General features: G+C 43.0%; 2 protein-coding genes across 4 annotated transcripts in view; one reads left to right on the top strand and one right to left on the bottom strand.

Moving 5' to 3' along the window:
* LOC115110356 (DNA-3-methyladenine glycosylase-like) lies at nt 1-5,890 on the top strand. Its single transcript, XM_029635946.2, has 3 exons — nt 1-547; nt 4,540-4,744; nt 5,100-5,890. The coding sequence occupies exons 1-3, from the start codon at nt 323-325 to the stop codon at nt 5,477-5,479; spliced, it is 810 nt and encodes a 269-aa protein (XP_029491806.2). The 5' UTR covers nt 1-322; the 3' UTR covers nt 5,480-5,890.
* LOC115110354 (GATOR1 complex protein NPRL3-like) overlaps nt 5,476-19,280 on the bottom strand; it is a 16,051-nt gene continuing 2,246 nt past the window's right edge. For 2 of the 3 annotated variants that reach the window (XM_029635945.2, XM_065010124.1), the window contains 11 exons: nt 17,910-18,042; nt 14,782-14,856; nt 13,095-13,248; nt 12,747-12,828; nt 12,514-12,651; nt 11,572-11,728; nt 9,487-9,593; nt 8,966-9,095; nt 8,369-8,561; nt 7,933-8,125; nt 5,476-7,259 (listed from right to left, as the gene is read on the bottom strand). In XM_029635945.2, the coding sequence (XP_029491805.1) occupies nt 7,094-7,259; nt 7,933-8,125; nt 8,369-8,561; nt 8,966-9,095; nt 9,487-9,593; nt 11,572-11,728; nt 12,514-12,651; nt 12,747-12,828; nt 13,095-13,248; nt 14,782-14,856; nt 17,910-18,042 (1,528 nt within the window). In that variant the 3' untranslated portion in view covers nt 5,476-7,093. Of the gene's footprint in view, nt 7,260-7,932; nt 8,126-8,368; nt 8,562-8,965; nt 9,096-9,486; nt 9,594-11,571; nt 11,729-12,513; nt 12,652-12,746; nt 12,829-13,094; nt 13,249-14,781; nt 14,857-17,909; nt 18,043-19,006; nt 19,046-19,280 lie in introns of all 3 variants that reach the window. The other variant, XM_029635943.2, reaches the window with a different exon arrangement.

Genomic DNA, 19,280 nt, shown 5'->3' on the forward strand with positions numbered 1-19,280 from the left:
GCATCCCAAGCGATAAAGCTAGCAAGCCAAACCGGCTTTTGACAAATAGTTCCTATAACATATAACAAATCATTTGTGGGTGCAAAACCAATTTCAGATTAATACATAGGAAACGGACGTTATTGATGTTGCATACTGAATAGGTCTGTATGTTCTGGCTAACATAAATGTGCCTCAACAACCCTAAATCGTTGCAACAAAACAAAAATACTAACTTAGCTAGCTAATGTTTTTAGCCTTAGTTCACAGACGAACACGTTAGTTATAAGTTCTCTGGCTAGGTAGCTATTTTACTCGATTACAAGCTCGGGTACATCAAGCAATGTCAGGACGAAAGAGGACGCAAATATCCGTACCTGAGTCCGAGGACCAAGTAAAAAAGGGCGTGTCACTGAGACAGGTGAGGTCTACCGACCATGAGAGCGGTGATGTTAAACCAGGGACAGTGAAGAGTCAATACTTCTCCAAGGAGGGGGACCCTCAAAGGCTTGGAGAAGAGTTCTTCAACCAGCCCTGTATAAGTTTGGCTAAAGCATTCCTGGGCAAGGTACGTTCCCTAGAATCAAACATCATTGTAACCCAAACCGCTGTTGAAATACCCTTGATCAGATATAGATTATAACACAGTAGCTAGGCCTATGACTAGGGCAGCCATCGTGATGGGAAGGGGGCTCTCTGTGGACTAATGTCTACCCCTGATATAGCTACAGATTGTTACACCAGATAATTTGATTGAACTTGTTTTGCTCCATGAAGTAATCCAACATTATGTACGCTACCATCTTGTCTATTTCAAGTCTTTTCTTATTGATCGAGACTGGTGGGTGTCCCCCCAAGGTGCTCATGTCATGAAGGACAGACACCAGTCTCGATCAATGAGAAAAGACTTGAAATAGACAAGATGGTAGCGTACATAATGTTGGATAACTTCATGGAACACAAATGGAAAAACAAAAATGATTATCTGGTGTAACAATCTGTAGTCACCTCTAAGGATTATTGTTGCAACTAAGAGTTGGAAAGGTCATCTATTTTAATCCTGAACAGAAACACTGTGCTTGCATTCAAACGACCAGCAAATTTCAAAGCCAGGAAGTGCTTGGTATGCAGAGTTACTATTAATAATCATAGCCATGACTCCTTTGCACTTTGCTTCTTTTTAAGCCCTCCAGTGGCTGAATCCTGTGCATGTTTATGTTTAATTAAGCTATGTCTGGACCAGTTTACAGGAAGGCTGTAATAAAAAGTATGAAAGCCATTATCATGTGGCAAGGCTTCCGGGCTGGTTGTTAATTGTCAGAGAAGCTTGGTTCCCCCCGGTGTGATCATGCATTCCACCAGCCTTCCAGCACACACTGCCTCAGAACACTGTGTGGTTTGTGAACAGTCCTTTGCTCAATGCTGAAATAATTGCTCTCCTCAATGGTGACTTCTTTCAATGGCACTGAAAGAAACCCTCTGACTCTTGAATAGTTGGTGCTGACTGAGATCCAAACAACTGATGGGAGAGGACTTATCTTGTAGAGAAATATTGTTTTCCTTCTCACATTAAACTAATTTTATACTACTTTGTCCCCCCCAGCAACACCTATACTAAATGCCTTCTCAATGGAGTCTCATGGCCTCTGTTGATTTTGTATTTATTATGGATCCCCATAAGCTGCTGTCAAAGCAGCAGCTACTCTTCCTGGGGTCCAGCAAAATGAAGGCAGTTTATACAATTTTAAAACATTGCAATACATTCACAGATTTTACAACACGCTGTGCATCCTCAGGCCCCTACTCCACCACTACCACATATCTACAGTACTAAAACCATGTGTACAGTGGGGGAAAAAGTATTTAGTCAGCCACCAATTGTGCAAGTTCTCCCACTTAAAAAGATGAGGCCTGTAATTTTCATCATAGGTACACTTCAACTATGACAGACAAAATGAGAAAAAAATCCAGAAAATCACATTGTAGGATTTTTAATTAATTTATTTGCAAATTATGGTGGAAAATAAGTATTTGGTCAATAACAAAAGTTTATCTCAATACTTTGTTATATACCCTTTGTTGGCAATGACAGGTCAAATGTTTTCTGTAAGGTTTTCACACACTGTTGCTGGTATTTTGGCCCATTCCTCAATGCAGATCTCCTCTAGAGCAGTGATGTTTTGGGGCTGTTTCTGGGCAACACGGATTTTCAACTCCCTCCAAAGATTTTCTATGGGGTTGAGATCTGGAGACTGGCTAGGCCACTCCAGGACCTTGAAATGCTGTGAGATCTTGCGTGGAGCCCCAGATCGAGGGAGATTATCAGTGGTCTTGTATGTCTTCCATTTCCTAATAATTGCTCCCACAGTTGATTTCTTCAAACCAAGCTGCTTACCTATTGCAGATTCAGTCTTCCCAGCCTGGTGCAGGTCTACAATTTTGTTTCTGGTGTCCTTTGACAGCTATTTGGTCTTGGCCATAGTGGAGTGTGACTGTTTGAGGTTGTGGACAGGTGTCTTTTATACTGATAACAAGTTCAAACAGGTGCCATTAATACAGGTAACGAGTGGAGGAGAGGAGCCTCTTAAAGAAGAAGTTACAGGTCTGTGAGAGTCAGAAATCTTGCTTGTTTGTAAGTGACCAAATACTTATATTCCACCATAATTTGCTAATTAATTCATTAAAAATCCTACAATGTGATTTTCTGGATTTTATTTTCTCATTTTGTCTGTCATAATTGAAGTGTACCTATGATGAAAATTACAGGCTGCTCTCATCTTTTTAAGTGGGAGGACTTGCACAATTGGTGGCTGACTAAATACTTTTTTTGCCCCACTGTATGTATAGTGTGTATGTTATTTTGTGTGTATGCATGTGCCTGTGCCAATGTTTGTGTTGCTTCACAGTCCCGCTGTTTCATAAGTTTTTAAAAAATCTGTTTTTAAAATTGAATTGTACTGCTTGCGTCAGTTACTTGATGTAGAATAGAGTTCCATGTAGTCATGGCTCTATGTAGTACTCTGTGCCTCCAATAGTCTGTTCTGGACTTGGGGACTGTGAAGAGACCTCTTGTGCCATGTCTTGTGGGGTATGCATGGGTGTCCGAGCTGTGTACCAGTAGTTTAGACAGACAGTTCGGTGCATTCAACACCTCTCATAAATAAAAGTAGTGATGAAGTCAATCTTTCAGCCAGGAGAGATTGACATGCATATTATTAATATTAGCTCTCTGTGTACATCCAAGGGCCAGCTGTGCTGTCCTGTTCTGAGCCAATTGAATTTTTTTGTGGCACCTGACCACTCGACTGAACAGTAGTCAAGGTGCGACAAAACTAGGGCCTGTAGGACCTGCCTTATTGTGTTAAGAAGGCAGAGCATCGCTTTATTATAGACAGACTTCTCCCCATCTTAGCTACTACTGCATCAATATGTTTTCACTATGGTATTTTACAATCTAGTTTTACTCCAAGCAGTTTAGTCATCAACTTGCTCAATTTACACATTATTAATGACAATATTTAGTTGAGGTTTAGGGTTTAGTGGGTGTTTTGTTCCAAATACAATGCTTTTAGTTGTAGAAATATTTAGGGCTAACTTATTCCTTGCCACCCACTCTGAAACTAACTGCAGCTCTTTGTTGAGTGTTGCAGTCATTTCAGTCGCTGTAGTAGCTGACGTGTATAGTGTTGAGTCATCCGCATACATAGACACTCTGGCTTTACTCAGTCAGTGGCATGTTGTTATTAAACATTCCTGATTCTAACGGGATTATATTTGAAAGGCTTCCATTAAGACAAGTAACTCTTTATCCACATTATACCAGGGGGTGTAAAGCCATAACACATATGCTTTTCCAGCAGCAGACTATGATCGATAATGTCAAAAGATGCACTAAAGTCTAACAAGACAGCCCCCACAATCATTTGATCAATTTCTCTCAGCCAATCATCAGTCATTTGTGTTGGTGCTGGGCTTGTTGAGTGTCCATCCCTATAAGCATGCTGAAATTCTGTTTACTGTAAAATACCATTTTTTCCCAGAACTTTACTTAGGGTTGGTAACAGGCTGATTGATCGGCTATTTGAGCCAGTAAAGGGGCTTTACTATTCTTGGGTAGCGGAATGACTTTAGCTTCCCTCCAGGCCTGAGGGCACACGCTCTCTAGTAGGTTTAAATTGAAGATGTGGCAAATAGGAGTGGCAATATCATCTGCTATTATCACCAGTCATTTTCCATCTAGATTGACAGACCCTGGTGGCTTGTCATTGTTGATAGACAATCATTTTTTCACTTCTTGAGTTGATGAGTTGAATGACCTAGATAAACGTGGTGGGAAAATGTGTGTTGTTTCTGTGTTCCTGTAACAACATTGGAGTCCAGCTAGCGGTTGCACAGCCATTGGCACACATACACCATCAGCAGGGCTTATTGTGACTCCACACATGTAGTCTAGTTCTCTTCAGAGACAACAATAGATCAAGTTCCTACTGAAGACATACCCACTGAGGACACACATGAAGGAAAGTCTTTATTTAGGCCATCCCTTGTTTGTGCTGCAAGGTATTGGTGCGTCGGAGTGCGGATGGCACTGAGCTGAGAGGGAGGGTGGTGGAGACTGAGGCCTACCTGGGAGGAGAGGACAAGGCCTCTCACTCTGCTGGGGGAAAATGCACTGAGAGGAACACAGCAATGTTTATGAAACCCGGCACCATCTATGTGTACCCCATCTACGGCATCTACCTCTGTATGAATGTTTCCAGTCAAGGTAAGACCATACAACAAAACAGTACAACAGCCAGGCTTACCCTGAAGGCAGTGGAACAAACCACCAGTAATAAACCAAACTGCCATTAAAACCACACGCAGTAAAGTTCAGTGTGTTGGCCTTATCTGTAGGAAAATCACCTCATTAGAGACTAAGTAGTGTTGCATCTCCCAGGCTCCCCCATGTTACTTTCATTAGGCCATAGTTCTCTTTTTTTCAACTGCTTCTCATTATTGAAGACGTTATATTATATGTTGCACCATGTTATTATCCATTCATTCTCACTGGAGAAAAAGGGCAAAGGAAGGAGACAGTATGGCTCCACTCTATCATGCCCTGTGTTTGTTCTCTCTAGGGGAGGGTGCTGCCGTGCTTCTGCGGGCTCTGGAGCCTCTACATGGCTTGCCTCTGATGAGGCAGCTGCGGACAGCCAGGCGGAGAGAGGGGGCCCGGCCCCTGAAGGACAAGGAGCTATGCAATGGTCCCTCAAAGCTGTGCCAAGCCCTGGACATACAACGCTGCTTCGACCGGAGAGACCTAGCCTCAGAGCCAGAGGTGTGGCTAGAGAGGGACCCCCAGATAGGACCGCAAGAGCCAGGCCTCAGGGAGGTGGTCTCAGCAAGCCGGATCGGCATTGGCTCTCATGGGGAATGGGCCACCAAACCCCTGCGCTTCTATCTGCGTGGTCACCACTGTGTGAGTGTAGTGGACAAACAGGCAGAGACAGAGAGTTGAAATTGGGGATATTTTTGGAATTGCATCAAACCATGATGAGTACATAACATTTTTTTCTTAACTATAACCAGCTTTTTACAGACAATGCTAGAGCAAGTGAAAACATGTCAGCTATGAGCTATTTCAGTAATTTGGTCTAGCTATAGGCAAATCATTGCAAAAGACCCAAAGCCAAAATGTTTGCTCCGAGGGGAATCCAGACTCAATAGATACACACATTGTTGCCCAAACACAAATCCCACAGATATGGAATATGCCATATTTGTTTGCTACAAATGATTAAACTACATTCCAAACATCTGTAAAATATTTGATCTAGCCTCCCCTCCCTGCTATCAAAGCAACTAGAATTTCCATTCCAGTCATTCTCAATCTTCCACCTGTTTTTTAATAAAAGTCCTTGCTTGAAAAGTTATTTTGTAATCATTGATTTCACAGATGTTTGGAACGTCGTGCTCCTTCTCTCAAAGCAGAAACAGCATGTCTGATGTTTGGCATCTTTTCATTCTTTCCCTCCCACTGAGACCCCTGGGGGAGGCAGCCTTGCCTGCAGCCTGGAATGAGCATTGGGGTTGTTTTCCTACATTGTGTTTGTTGGAGATGATTTATCACTTTTGGGAATCCCCCAAATGGAAAGGCTCAAGTGGAGTACAGTGTTTAAACTGCCCAATTTATAGGTGTCACTAAAGCTCTTCACACACTGTTATTCAATCATGTAGTATTGAAAACAAGGCATTGAACGTAAAACATCTAAGAGACAAAGGGACAAATTAAATCATCTAAAAGCTACATACATTTACTCACATTCCCCCAAGCAGAGCAGACAGTTATGTTTTTTTAAATCAGTATATTTTTCTGGTGCATTGATAGATGAGTACAGTATATTAGTTACCTCAAATTGCAATATTATCCAGTTGGCTGAAAGCAGCAAGCACCATAATAAGGCTTTTGTACAGCAGCAGTCTGTATCATTCTGTCCGTCTGGTATTTCAGAAAAGGGTCCTTCATCTCATGACAGACCTCCACTCCAGAGGAGACTGGAAGAGGGAGATGACAGACCTCTACTCCAGAGGAGAGTGGAAGAGGGAGATGACAGACCTCTACTCCAGAGGAGACTGGAAGAGGGAGATGACAGACCTCTCTACTCCAGAGGAGACTGGAAGAGGGAGATGACAGACCTCTACTCCAGAGGAGACTGGAAGAGGGAGATGACAGACCTCTACTCCAGAGGAGACTGGAAGAGGGAGATGACAGACCTCTCTACTCCAGAGGAGACTGGAAGAGGGAGATGACAGACCTCTCTACTCCAGAGGAGAATGGAAGAGGGAGATGACAGACCTCTCTACTCCAGAGGAGAATGGAAGAGGGAGATGACAGACCTCTACTCCAGAGGAGAGTGGAAGAGGGAGATGACAGACCTCTACTCCAGAGGAGAGTGGAAGAGGGAGATGACAGACCTCTACTCCAGAGGAGAGTGGAAGAGGGAGATGACAGACCTCTCTACTCCAGAGACTGGAAGAGGGAGATGACAGACATCTACTCCAGAGGAGACTGGAAGAGGGAGATGACAGACATCTACTCCAGAGGAGACTGGAAGAGGGAGATGACAGACCTCTACTCCAGAGGAGACTGGAAGAGGGAGATGACAGGATCCTCATGGTTGGTGACCACCAGAACACTTCTGAATTTGTCAAAGAGGGTCTTCAGCTGAGAGCGCCTCATGTTTTCATTATACATGATCTCCTCCAGGTGATGGTGCCCTCGGAAGTAGTGCAGCAGCCTGGAAGGAACATCACACAAGAGGCAGAGAAATTAGACTAAAGCAAATTCTCCACCAAATCATTAGCTGAGTAAATCTAGCATGAAGCAGCACTTGTTAGAGCCAGTAATCACATTAGTGCATCCTGCACACTATGCAATTTACATTTACATTTAAGTCATTTAGCAGACGCTCTTATCCAGTGGAGCGACTTACAAATTGGTGCATTCACCTTATGACATCCAGTGGAACAGTAGTGCATCTAAATCTTTTAGGGGGGTGAGAGGGATTACTTTATCCTATCCTAGGTATTCAGTCACGCTATTGATTCACTGCTTAGGGCTTTGGCGTTTTCCTTCAAGCGTTTTATCACTTTTGCAACTCAACAATTGCTACACAACCGAAAAATAACATTCTCTTTCCCATATATTCTTACATGATGAGAAAAATATTTTGTTCAAAATTTTGTTCAATTTTTTTACAAAAATCCTTTAATTCTCCACAAGACCAAGCTGACAGATATATGTTTGTTCTGAAGATATAGGAGTCACAAGAGCCTCCAGCCCAGGTCCTTCAAAACGACCCAGCCCACCTGACATACTGGCTGTTACACAATAGAGGGCGCCATTACGCCACTGTCCACAGCCACTGAAATACAGTAGCCAACTAGTAAAGGGCAGGGGACATACTTTACCTGGCAAACATGCGCAGGTCTTCAGGGCTCTGTGCAGCCGGGATGTTGAGGATGACCTGACGCTCGTGCTCTGTCAGGCTGGCCAGTAACGTCTCGGTCATCCTCCTGTTTAGTGGAGAGTCTCCACCAGGAAGCAGTTCTGCACTGGAGTTATCCATACTGGGACTGGTCAGGGTCATGTCATCACTGCTGGCTACAGAGAGAGAGTGAGGGGTGGAGAGAATGAGTGAGACAGACATTGATTGAGGAGGAGGAATGACAGACGGGTTGATGATTAGCTGACTAGAGGCACAACTGTAGCAGGTAACCCTATTGAACAGGTTAACCAGGTACGGTAGTATATTAAAACATACTCTTATCATACAAATAGAGCATACTTCATCAACACTTCACCCCCAGAGTGCAAGACAGCTGGTTGAAGGGGCAGTTCACATACTTGGGGATCCGAAGCTGAGTGCGCTGGGCGTGCTGAGGCTGCGGCCCCCCACCCGGGCCACCAGAGGGAGCTCCTCGTCCCGCAGCAGACCTGACTCCTCCTCACTGGGGGGCACCAGCAGACACACGTAGGTATGGAGCTGGATCAGCAGGCGCCGCTGGAGCATCCACACCACCATCTGGATCAGCTGGGCCTGGCCAGAGGTGGAGGGGAAAGGAGAAGGGACACACTGGGTTATAGGCACCATTCAAAGAAAATAACTGAACACGTGGAACTGGAAGAAGTGTCACCCTGTAACTGGGCGCATCTCTTTCAGACAGACAGGTTCCAACCTGGCCCAAAATAGAGCCAAGAAATAGCTGTGTGTTCTGGTCCTGTTCCCATGAAAAATAAATGTTGAGAAGGATGGAGTTGATGTGATGTCTTTTATTATTTATCATCTTCGCTTAGAGAGCTCGGCCAAACCAGGATGGGTCTGGGAGAGAGCCCAGACGCTCTTTCTGCTTCAGACATCAGCATTTCTGATTATATGCTGAGTAGCTTTCTGGAAGCTATCTTTTAATCAAAACGAGTGTGTGTATTTCCTAATAGACCTACCTCCTGCACAGAAGCATCCAGTGGGTTCCTAAACTCAGACAGTGAGAGGGGAAGGGAGAACTTGGCCAGCATGGAAGGCAGGTCATGACCTGGGAACTGCTGGCCAAACGCCTCAGCCAATGGAGAGTACCTATGCAAGAAGAAGGAGATGGTGATTTCTTACTTCTTCATATTGTACCCGGTACAAATTTTCAAGCAGGAGAGAATCCGTTCAGTCTACAGTACAAAATACAGACGGACACAGTGGCCCAAAGGAAATCTAATTCAGTCAACAAAAATCACATTTTGTTATAGATTCACCATCCAATCATTAGGTCATAAGCCAATCATAATTCAACATTAGCGCCCTGATGCTCATGATGAGTTTATTATGTTGGTATAAAATGGATGTACAGATTACAGTGTCTGGTTCATTAGTTTAGCCACCTCTCAATACACACCTTGTTAATGAGGCATGGAAGGAATGAGAGAAGGAGAGAAAGGGAGCACGAGGCTGTTCAAACACTCACACAGATACTCACAGGCTGATGTTGGCGTGTGGGGACAGCATGTAGACATTGTTCTCACACAGAGGGTACACTATGATGGCTTTTCCCCAGTACACCAGGTGAGCAGCAATCTGGAAGATCTGCACACACAACGAACAGAAGCAAACATGTAACTGTGAAAATGCATTATTGGGCATGGACAGAACCTGTCTATTGAAATGAAATATTACTGAAGAGAAAGAAGATTCATCATTTACTCCACTAGATGGCAGTATGAGAACAGCAACATGACACTAACGCCATGGTGTGACATTGAGGACATTTTGTACATTTACATTTACATTTAAGTCATTTAGCAGACGCTCTTATCCAGAGCGACTTACAAATTGGTGCATTCACCTTATGACATCCAGTGGAACAGCCACTTTACAATAGTGCATCTAAATCTTTTAAGGGGGGGGTGAGAAGGATTACTTTATCCTATCCTAGGTATTCCTTAAAGAGGTGGGGTTTCAGGTGTCTCCGGAAGGTGGTGATTGACTCCGCTGTCCTGGCGTCGTGAGGGAGTTTGTTCCACCATTGGGGGGCCAGAGCAGCGAACAGTTTTGACTGGGCTGAGCGGGAACTGTACTTCCTCAGTGGTAGGGAGGCGAGCAGGCCAGAGGTGGATGAACGCAGTGCCCTTGTTTGGGTGTAGGGCCTGATCAGAGCCTGGAGGTACTGAGGTGCCGTTCCCCTCACAGCTCCGTAGGCAAGCACCATGGTCTTGTAGCGGATTCGAGCTTCAACTGGAAGCCAGTGGAGAGAGCGGAGGAGCGGGGTGACGTGAGAGAACTTGGGAAGGTTGAACACCAGACGGGCTGCGGCGTTCTGGATGAGTTGTAGGGGTTTAATGGCACAGGCAGGGAGCCCAGCCAACAGCGAGTTGCAGTAATCCAGACGGGAGATGACAAGTGCCTGGATTAGGACCTGCGCCGCTTCCTGTGTGAGGCAGGGTCGTACTCTGCGGATGTTGTAGAGCATGAACCTACAGGAACGGGCCACCGCCTTGATGTTAGTTGAGAACGACAGGGTGTTGTCCAGGATCACGCCAAGGTTCTTAGCGCTCTGGGAGGAGGACACAATGGAGTTGTCAACCGTGATGGCGAGATCATGGAACGGGCAGTCCTTCCCGGGAGGAAGAGCAGCTCCGTCTTGCCGAGGTTCAGCTTGAGGTGGTGATCCGTCATCCACACTGATATGTCTGCCAGACATGCAGAGATGCGATTCGCCACCTGGTCATCAGAAGGGGGAAAGGAGAAGATTAATTGTGTGTCGTCTGCATAGCAATGATAGGAGAGACCATGTGAGGTTATGACAGAGCCAAGTGACTTGGTGTATAGCGAGAATAGGAGAGGGCCTAGAACAGAGCCCTGGGGGACGCCAGTGGTGAGAGCACGTGGTGAGGAGACAGATTCTCGCCACGCCACCTGGTAGGAGCGACCTGTCAGGTAGGACGCAATCCAAGCGTGGGCCGCGCCGGAGATGCCCAACTCGGAGAGGGTGGAGAGGAGGATCTGATGGTTCACAGTATCGAAGGCAGCCGATAATGACTTGCTATTCTTTTTATTGACAATTCTTTATACTGCAGCATGTTAGTGTTCAGCAACTTACAATTAAATATAGTCCCCTGTTGAAAAGTGGGCTGATGTCAACTAAACCTGGCTACAAATTTAGGGTATTTACTATTTAGGGTATTTCAATTGCTTTCAAATACATTTGGAAGTAAGTATTTATATTTCATTTTTAAAGACAAGTAGTTGAATATTGGAACATATTTGGAAATACACTTTGGAAAGTATTTAAAAATACTAAAATACACTGACTCAAATATACTCCTATGCCAGGCATTTGAAAATAATATTTGAAATTATTATTTGAAAATGCTTTCAAATAATAGTAGGCTATTTATAGGAAATTATTTTAAATACATTTACATACTTCCAATAAGTATTTTATTCAGCCACATTATTTGAAAATACTCAAATACACAGAAAATAAGTACTAAAATAATCAAATCAAATACCCATGTATTTGAACCAGAGGCTGGTGTCACTGATACAAGGTGCTCATACAAACCTGTAACAGGTTCAGGTCTGCATCCTGTGCCAGCTGCTGCAGGTTCTTGACTGCAGAGCAGGTCTTAATGAGGCGCACCAGAGCAGGAGAGCAGTCCAAAGGCAGCTGGGCCAGCAGAGCCTTCTCACTGTCCAGCAACAGCAGAGCATGATACGGCCTGGGGGACAAGAACACATACACTTAACACAGAGCCCATGTTAATGACTAATTATCACTAGTTACATTCTATATAGTCCATGAAGTGTATGGAAATACACTTAGTAACCCTTCATTGGGGGTGGCAGGTAGCCTAGTGGTTAGAGCGTTTGATTTGTAACTGAAAGGTTGCAAGATCGAATCCCCGAGCTGACAAGGTACAAATCTGTCGTTCTGCCCCTGAACAGGCAGTTAACCCACTGTTCCTAGGCTGTCATTGAAAATAAGAATTTGTTCTTAACTGACTTGCCTAGTTAAATAAAGGTAAATTAAATTGCTAGAAATGTACTAATTTTTTTCTTGGAAAATACTCATAATATATAGCTATTATTATAGCTTATATTTAAGTTTCAATGCATGTTTTACTAAGGGAAAATTGGACTATTTTGAGATGAAGACGCTGTAACATTGCTCTGACTAAACATAAGCATGTGAAAGGCAGAAGAAGTAAATAAAGAATGCCATTAGGTGGCGCTGTGGCCTACAGGAAATTATTGGTGGAGCTGCTCACCAGATACAGTTAATTGTTCCACATAAAGAAGCAGGCCACAAGAGCTAACTGTTACCACAAAGACTTCTCTCTCACAGCCTCGGTATATAATTACTGTAAAACGTTCCATAATACAATCAGATCAACCTAATGTCCACATACAATGAAAGCCTACAAAGTTCTGCCGTCAGTTACAACTTGTAACCCACACGTCTCAAACAGTGTTCAGTAGCTCACAAACTCACACGCATACACACCTTATGGCCTTGAGGCTACGCTCCAGAGCCTCTGGGGGTACGTGGTTGCCCCCTACCCGGTGGATCTTGTGAGGTAAACAGAAGCTCACCTCCAGCCAGTTGTTGATATGGAGCCTCACCACCCCTGTTGTACACAGGCTAGAAACACAACACAGGCTCTATTATTACACCTGCACTGCAAGAACAAAGAAACTATCCACAAATACATCATTTTGTAGGGTGTTTTTACAAACCTGTCATATGCCTCCTTCAAGTCCCTGGCAAGCTTGCATTTAGGAAGGATTTGTCTGAACGGTGACTGAGGGCTGCCATCAGCTAAGAACGAAAACACAGAAAATCAAGTCACATACATTGACCTCTCCGTGACATTGTAAAGCCATGTCGCGTGAAGACTTTGACAGACACCTCTCATCCTCATCTTCTTTGGGACAATATGGAGAGGAAAATATCTACATTGTTCTGTAAAATGCTATCAGAGTAAAGTGGGTACTTCATGGTATATGATACTTAATGGAGGGTACTTTTTGGTACTAGACTCAAGCACTGAGTGGTGTGTTTAGGGTATGTAGTATGTGACTCACTCTCGGTCATGTTGGTGACTTCGTCCTGCACGGCCAGCATCAGCTTGGCCTCTCTGGTGAGGTACTGGCAGCGGCGCTCCTCGTGCTGCAGGGCGATGGCGATGCGCCGGGACAGGTTGTGCATGCAGCTGATGACTGACGGGTCGGCGTTGGCCTGTAAGGGGCGCAGGGACAGAGAGACGGCATTATGAGACACTGGTGCAAAGCAACTGGAACACTGGCCACACTTCAACACTTGGTTAAAGGGATACTTCGAGATTGTGGCAATTAAGGCTCTTTATCGAACTCCCCATAGTCAGATGAACTCGTCGATACCATTTTTATGTCTCTACGTCCAGTATGAAGGAAGGAAAAGGTTGTGTCGTTAGCCAATTCTTACCAGCGTTAGGACTGGAAGTGTATAGACTTCCAGTCATTGTGCTAACACTAGGTAGCAACTTCCTTCAAACTGCACGCAGAGACATAAAAATGGTATCCACAAGTTCATCACTCTGGGGAGGTAGATAACGGGCCTTAATTGACAAAATTGAAATATCCCTTTAATTTTTTACTAATAAAATGTACTTTATTATTAATTTGTACACCTTTGTACACCTTCAACAACACCTTGGTTGAAATTGTGAGCATCTACTAAATGATTACATTGTAATTGTAACAAATAGGGAATCTATGGTCCGTAAGTCAGTAACCCAAGATATCGCTTTGTTTACATCACTAGATCTGAGTATTAGCAGCATTGCTGACTGCAAAACATGTTGACTTTAAAATATTGTAATCTCTAACTTCAAAACAGCAATATTAGCAGCATAATCCTTCTAGAGGCTTCAATAATAACTATTTTATTTTATTATTGACTGGTAAAATGGCCCTCGTTCCAAACTGCTCATTTAGAAAAATTTGCATACTATACAAAAATAATATCAGATATTTTATCAATACATGCATGTCAAATGTTATTTTTGCAGTTAAATAATTTTGGGTGAACCGAGATTGAGTGACTACTGATTGATTACTGGCACTCAATTACAAAAAATGAATCAATGACTCAATAATGTATTTAAACTAATTACTCATATTTCAAAATAAAAAACAAAAAAGTCAAAAGGGCAGGACATAATTTTCTGCATTGTCATGTTAGGTGCAGAGCCGTAGAAAATGCCAGTGAGTGACAGGCTGGGTGGGTTGCTGGGCAGATATGAGGTTAGAACATGACTGTGCACATTCCGCCCAGTCTCAGCTGTGCAGGGCTAGGCAGCCTCCAGTGAATCAGCAGTCTGCCAGGCTGAGTCATGCCCAGGGGAGGGTAGTGCCATGCCGGGTAGAGTGATTAAACAGAGCCCAATGCTCCCGCCCAGCTCTCACCCTTCTTTCCACCACAGATAGACCTCATGCTGGAATGTTATCACCCCGAGAGACCCATCCCTTTCTGAGAAAGCACTCTCCCTGACCTGGCCTCACCCACCCAAATTACCAGCTGACTTATTTAATTTATTTAGAGAAAATGTATTTATCACCAATGAATGTGGTGTTTGTAAAATAAGCACATAATGTGGAAAACATTTAGCTAATCAAAACCTGAGTATTAGAACTTATTCATCAAATTAAGAGGAATATTATTGACATGACAATAATTATATTCAAGAGGAAAGAGAAAGCTATTTATGGAAAATAAAAATTACGTTCTTACCCTCAGAGCAAACACAACACTGAACAGGATCATGGTGGGCATCTCCCTCTTAGGTGAGGGGTCTGTCTTGGACACCTGGACAGAAAGAAATAAGATAATAAATATAATAGATGTTCTAAATCACTCTGACTATGATCAATGGCTTTGCACACCACTATTTAAATCATAATCAATTTAAATCATAATAATTGCTATTGTATGTATTGAAATGTATAAAACAACACAGTGAAAACATTCATGTTAGTCCTGTGACAAAGTTATAGAATAAACAGCTGTAAATGTCTCCTTTTATTCAAAAATACATAAATATAGAATTGCACTTTTTAAAGCTTGGTTTATTACAGTAGGTATTCAATTAAGCTTTTAAATAACATTCTATGAGAGCCATAGCTCATGAATTGTTGGTATAATTTCTGAAAAGGGCCATTTTGTAAGGATACTAAAATACAGCTCAGGCTCGGTTTTTAGGGGATCACACTGATGAGAAATTGCCATTTGGATACAATCAACAGCATACAAATCACATGGATTAAATAAGTCTTTATGGAAAGCAAATGATTCACTGCACCAGTTGAGTAATTTGTTATCAGGTTCATCATGACACTAATTTCAACCCTCCAATAGACTACATGTAGTCCAGTGAATGGAATAGTACCTATCATCAACCTACTTAGGTTAGATACGTTTTAGTTACGTTACAAACCATTTCAATATTTGCCTAGAATTTCACTCCAAATGATTTCTCCACCCCTTATATTCAACCATTCTATCTTACTTCTGTAAATTGTCAAATAATTATTGTGAAACACTGAGGTGTAAGGCACTTCTTCCACTAGATGGAGCGAGGGACCTGAATTCAGTCTCAGAGTGAAATTAGAAGTCAAAGGAGAATTGCTGTTTCAGATTGAGGGGAGAAGAACTGCCCTCTCTCATTGAAGCCACGAAGTTCAAAGCCGACCGCAGTACTGCAGAAATTGTTTGCAGAAAATAGTGATTGGGAAAATGTAGTGATTGGAAAAATGTCAATCTTCATGGTCAATCTTCGTGTAAATAAATGAAAATATTCTAAGACAAGCATGGTACCAATAATTGCTTCTATTACACCAGATGTATGTCCTTGAACTGATTATTTTAAAACCAAAAAGTTCCTGGTTCCAATCCCGAGTCAACTAGGTAAAAAATCTATCAATGTGCCTTTGAGCAAGGCACTTAACCCGATGCAATCTCAACCACACTGCACACTGCCCTAACCCATCTGGACAAGAGGAATACCTATGTGAGAATGCTGTTCATCGACTACATCTCAGCATTTAACACCATAGTACCCTCCAAACTCGTCATCAACCCTGCCCTGTGCAACTGGGTACTGGACTTCCTGACGGGCCGCCCCCAGGTGGTGAGGGTAGGTAACAAAATCTCCACCCCGCTGATCCTCAACACTGGGGCCCCACAAGGGTGCGTTCTGAGCGTTCTGAGCCCTCTCCTGTACTCCCTGTTCACCCACGACTGCGTGGCCACGCACGCCTCCAACTCAATCATCAAGTTTGCGGACGACACAACAGTGGTAGGCTTGATTACCAACAACGACGAGACGGCCTACAGGGAGGAGGTGAGGGCCCTCGGAGTGTGGTGTCAGGAAAATAACCTCACACTCAACATCAACAAAACTAAGGAGATGATTGTGGACTTCAGGAAACAGCAGAGGGAACACCCCCCTATCCACATCGATGGAACAGTAGTGGAGAGGGTAGTAAGTTTTAAGTTCCTCGGCGTACATCATCACAGACAAACTGAATTGGTCCACCCACACAGACAGCATCGTGAAGAAGGCACAGCAGCGCCTCTTCAACCTCAGGAGGCGGAAGAAATTCGGCTTGTCACCAAAAGCACTCACAAACTTCTACAGAGGCACAATCGAGAGCATCCTGTCGGGCTGTATCACCGCCTGGTACGGCAACTGCTCCGCCCACAACCGTAAGGCTCTCCAGAGGGTAGTGAGGTCTGCACAACGCATCACCGGGGGCAAACTACCTGCCCTCCAGGTACCACCCGATGTCACAGGAAGGCCATAAAGATCATCAAGGACAACAACCACCCGAGCCACTGCCTGTTCACCCCGCTATCATCCAGAAGGCGAGGTCAGTACAGGTGCATCAAAGCTGGGACCGAGAGACTGAAAAACAGCTTCTATCTCAAGGCCATCAGACTGTTAAACAGCCACCACTAACATTGAGTGGCTGCTGCCAACACACTGACTCAACTCCAGCCACTTTAATAATGGGAATTGATGGGAAATGATGTAAAATATATCACTAGCCACTTTAAACAATGCTACTTAATTTAATGTTTACATACCCTACATTATTCATCTCATATGTCTACGTATATACTGTACTCTATATCACCTACTGCATCTTTATGTAATACATGTATCACTAGCCACTTTAAACTATGCCACTTTGTTTACATACTCATCTCATATGTATATACTGTACTCGATACCATCTACTGCATCTTGCCTATGCCGTTCTGTACCATCACTCATTCATATATCTTTATGTACATATTCTTTATCCCTTTACACTTGTGTGTATAAGGTAGTAGTTTTGGAATTGTTAGTTAGATTACTCGTTGGTTATTACTGCATTGTCGGAACTAGAAGCACAAGCATTTCGCTACACTCGCATTAACATCTGCTAACCATGTGTATGTGACAAATCAAATTTGATTTGATTTATTTAGCTGCTCCTATAAATCGCTCTGCAGAAGAGCATCTACTGAATGACTAATGGAAGCCTGCAGTACCCCGGTAGGCCTTCAACTTGATATAATCATTGAGAGGGGGCAGCATGGAGCTAGCCTGCAACGTCACTTTCTGGAGTAGCTCAAACTGCGCATGTTATGTATCCATTGAGACACCATATTAACCAACTTCCTTGGCTTCAAATGTGCTATTGAGTCTTCACAAAGGGATGAATTGTGTCACGTGACTGATGGCTTTGTCCATCCATTCATATACAGTCATTGTTCAGATCTCATGGTACTGCTGGACTGACTGACAGAGAATCTCTGCGGGTGAATGTGTAATTATGCTCAGGCCATCACAAATTCACAAAAAAGTATCTTACCTGAATGGTGTGAGGATGCTGGAGGAGGGTGGGGTGCCCAACGAAACGCACATTGTCTATCTTCAGCTCAAACTTCTTCCCACACATATCAGACTTGGTGGCCAAGATAGTGGCGAGGATAATGTCAGAGAACCTTATTGGAGAAAGAGGAGAAAAAGACCTAAGTAAACCAGCTGAGAGTAGAGCAGGAAGGGAGGAGAGCAACAATATATCTGAGAAAGTGCCAATTATATCTAATTCGGTTTTATTGTCTTTGTTTTATTATTTAGTCCATCAACCTATAATGGTAGCCATAGTGTGACTATAGATAGGAGGGTTAGGTTAATCACATGGATCAGCCCGCAACCTGATTGATGGATCACAGTTTGAGAGGAGCTGGTGTAAATAGTACTTGGAGAGGAGAGACGACAGTGAATAAGCCCCCTCTGGCAGAGAAGGTGAGGGCTTTGTAAAGGGGAGGTGACAGACTCATGCTGGTTTACATAGCTCATGCTGCAGGCTGGCCCCATCATCAAATACAAATTATATCATCATTATCAGGAGCTATTATTCCACCAGAAAACCCGAAAAGGGACAGATTCTAATCCAATCTTAATCATGACTATGTTTTTTGTTCTGAGAACTACGTTATTATGGCTCTGCTTGGTTTAGCCATGTAGAAGAAGTCTATGTATCTATTCAGAATTGATTTCCCAACAATCAAATATCATCAGATGAAGTGGATTCCAACGCTGAATGAACTGAAGAATCTACGTTGCTGGTTTTGGAGCAATCATTTAACAAGGCTTAATTGAAATGCAGGATTTACCAAGATAGACCAGTGAATCATTCCATCTGTAATAATGCAACAGGAATTGCAGAGATTAAGGTTGGCGTAGGTATATATATATATATATATATATATATATATATATATATATATATATATATATATATATATATATATATATATATATATATATATATATATATGTACACACACAGGATATATATTTATATATATATATATATGCAAGACAAAACAGGAAGGAAGGAGTGAATAAAGACAAGGGTGTTGTAAACAAAAGAAAGGTGGTTTTAGAATGACTTGGTCTTACCCTGCTACCAACTGTTCATCAGTTAACGGAGTTTGTTCTCTGAAATGGGAGTAGGGCCAGAAAAAAAAGAAAACGCAAACAAAAGGAAAAAAATGCAGCAGACAATTGGACAGAATGCATAACAGAAGGACATCACAAACAAAAGCTAAACAAGATTACCACTTGAGAGTGACTTGAATAAATATTTTAAAAGCTAATTGATCTCATTTTTGTACCAAAGACTTGATTACAGAAAATGTTGTAACGCTTCACGATGCATTGCTCTTGTCCTGGA

Source organism: Oncorhynchus nerka, linkage group LG26, assembly GCF_034236695.1.
Source record: "Oncorhynchus nerka isolate Pitt River linkage group LG26, Oner_Uvic_2.0, whole genome shotgun sequence".
Classification (NCBI taxonomy): Eukaryota; Metazoa; Chordata; class Actinopteri; order Salmoniformes; family Salmonidae; genus Oncorhynchus; species Oncorhynchus nerka.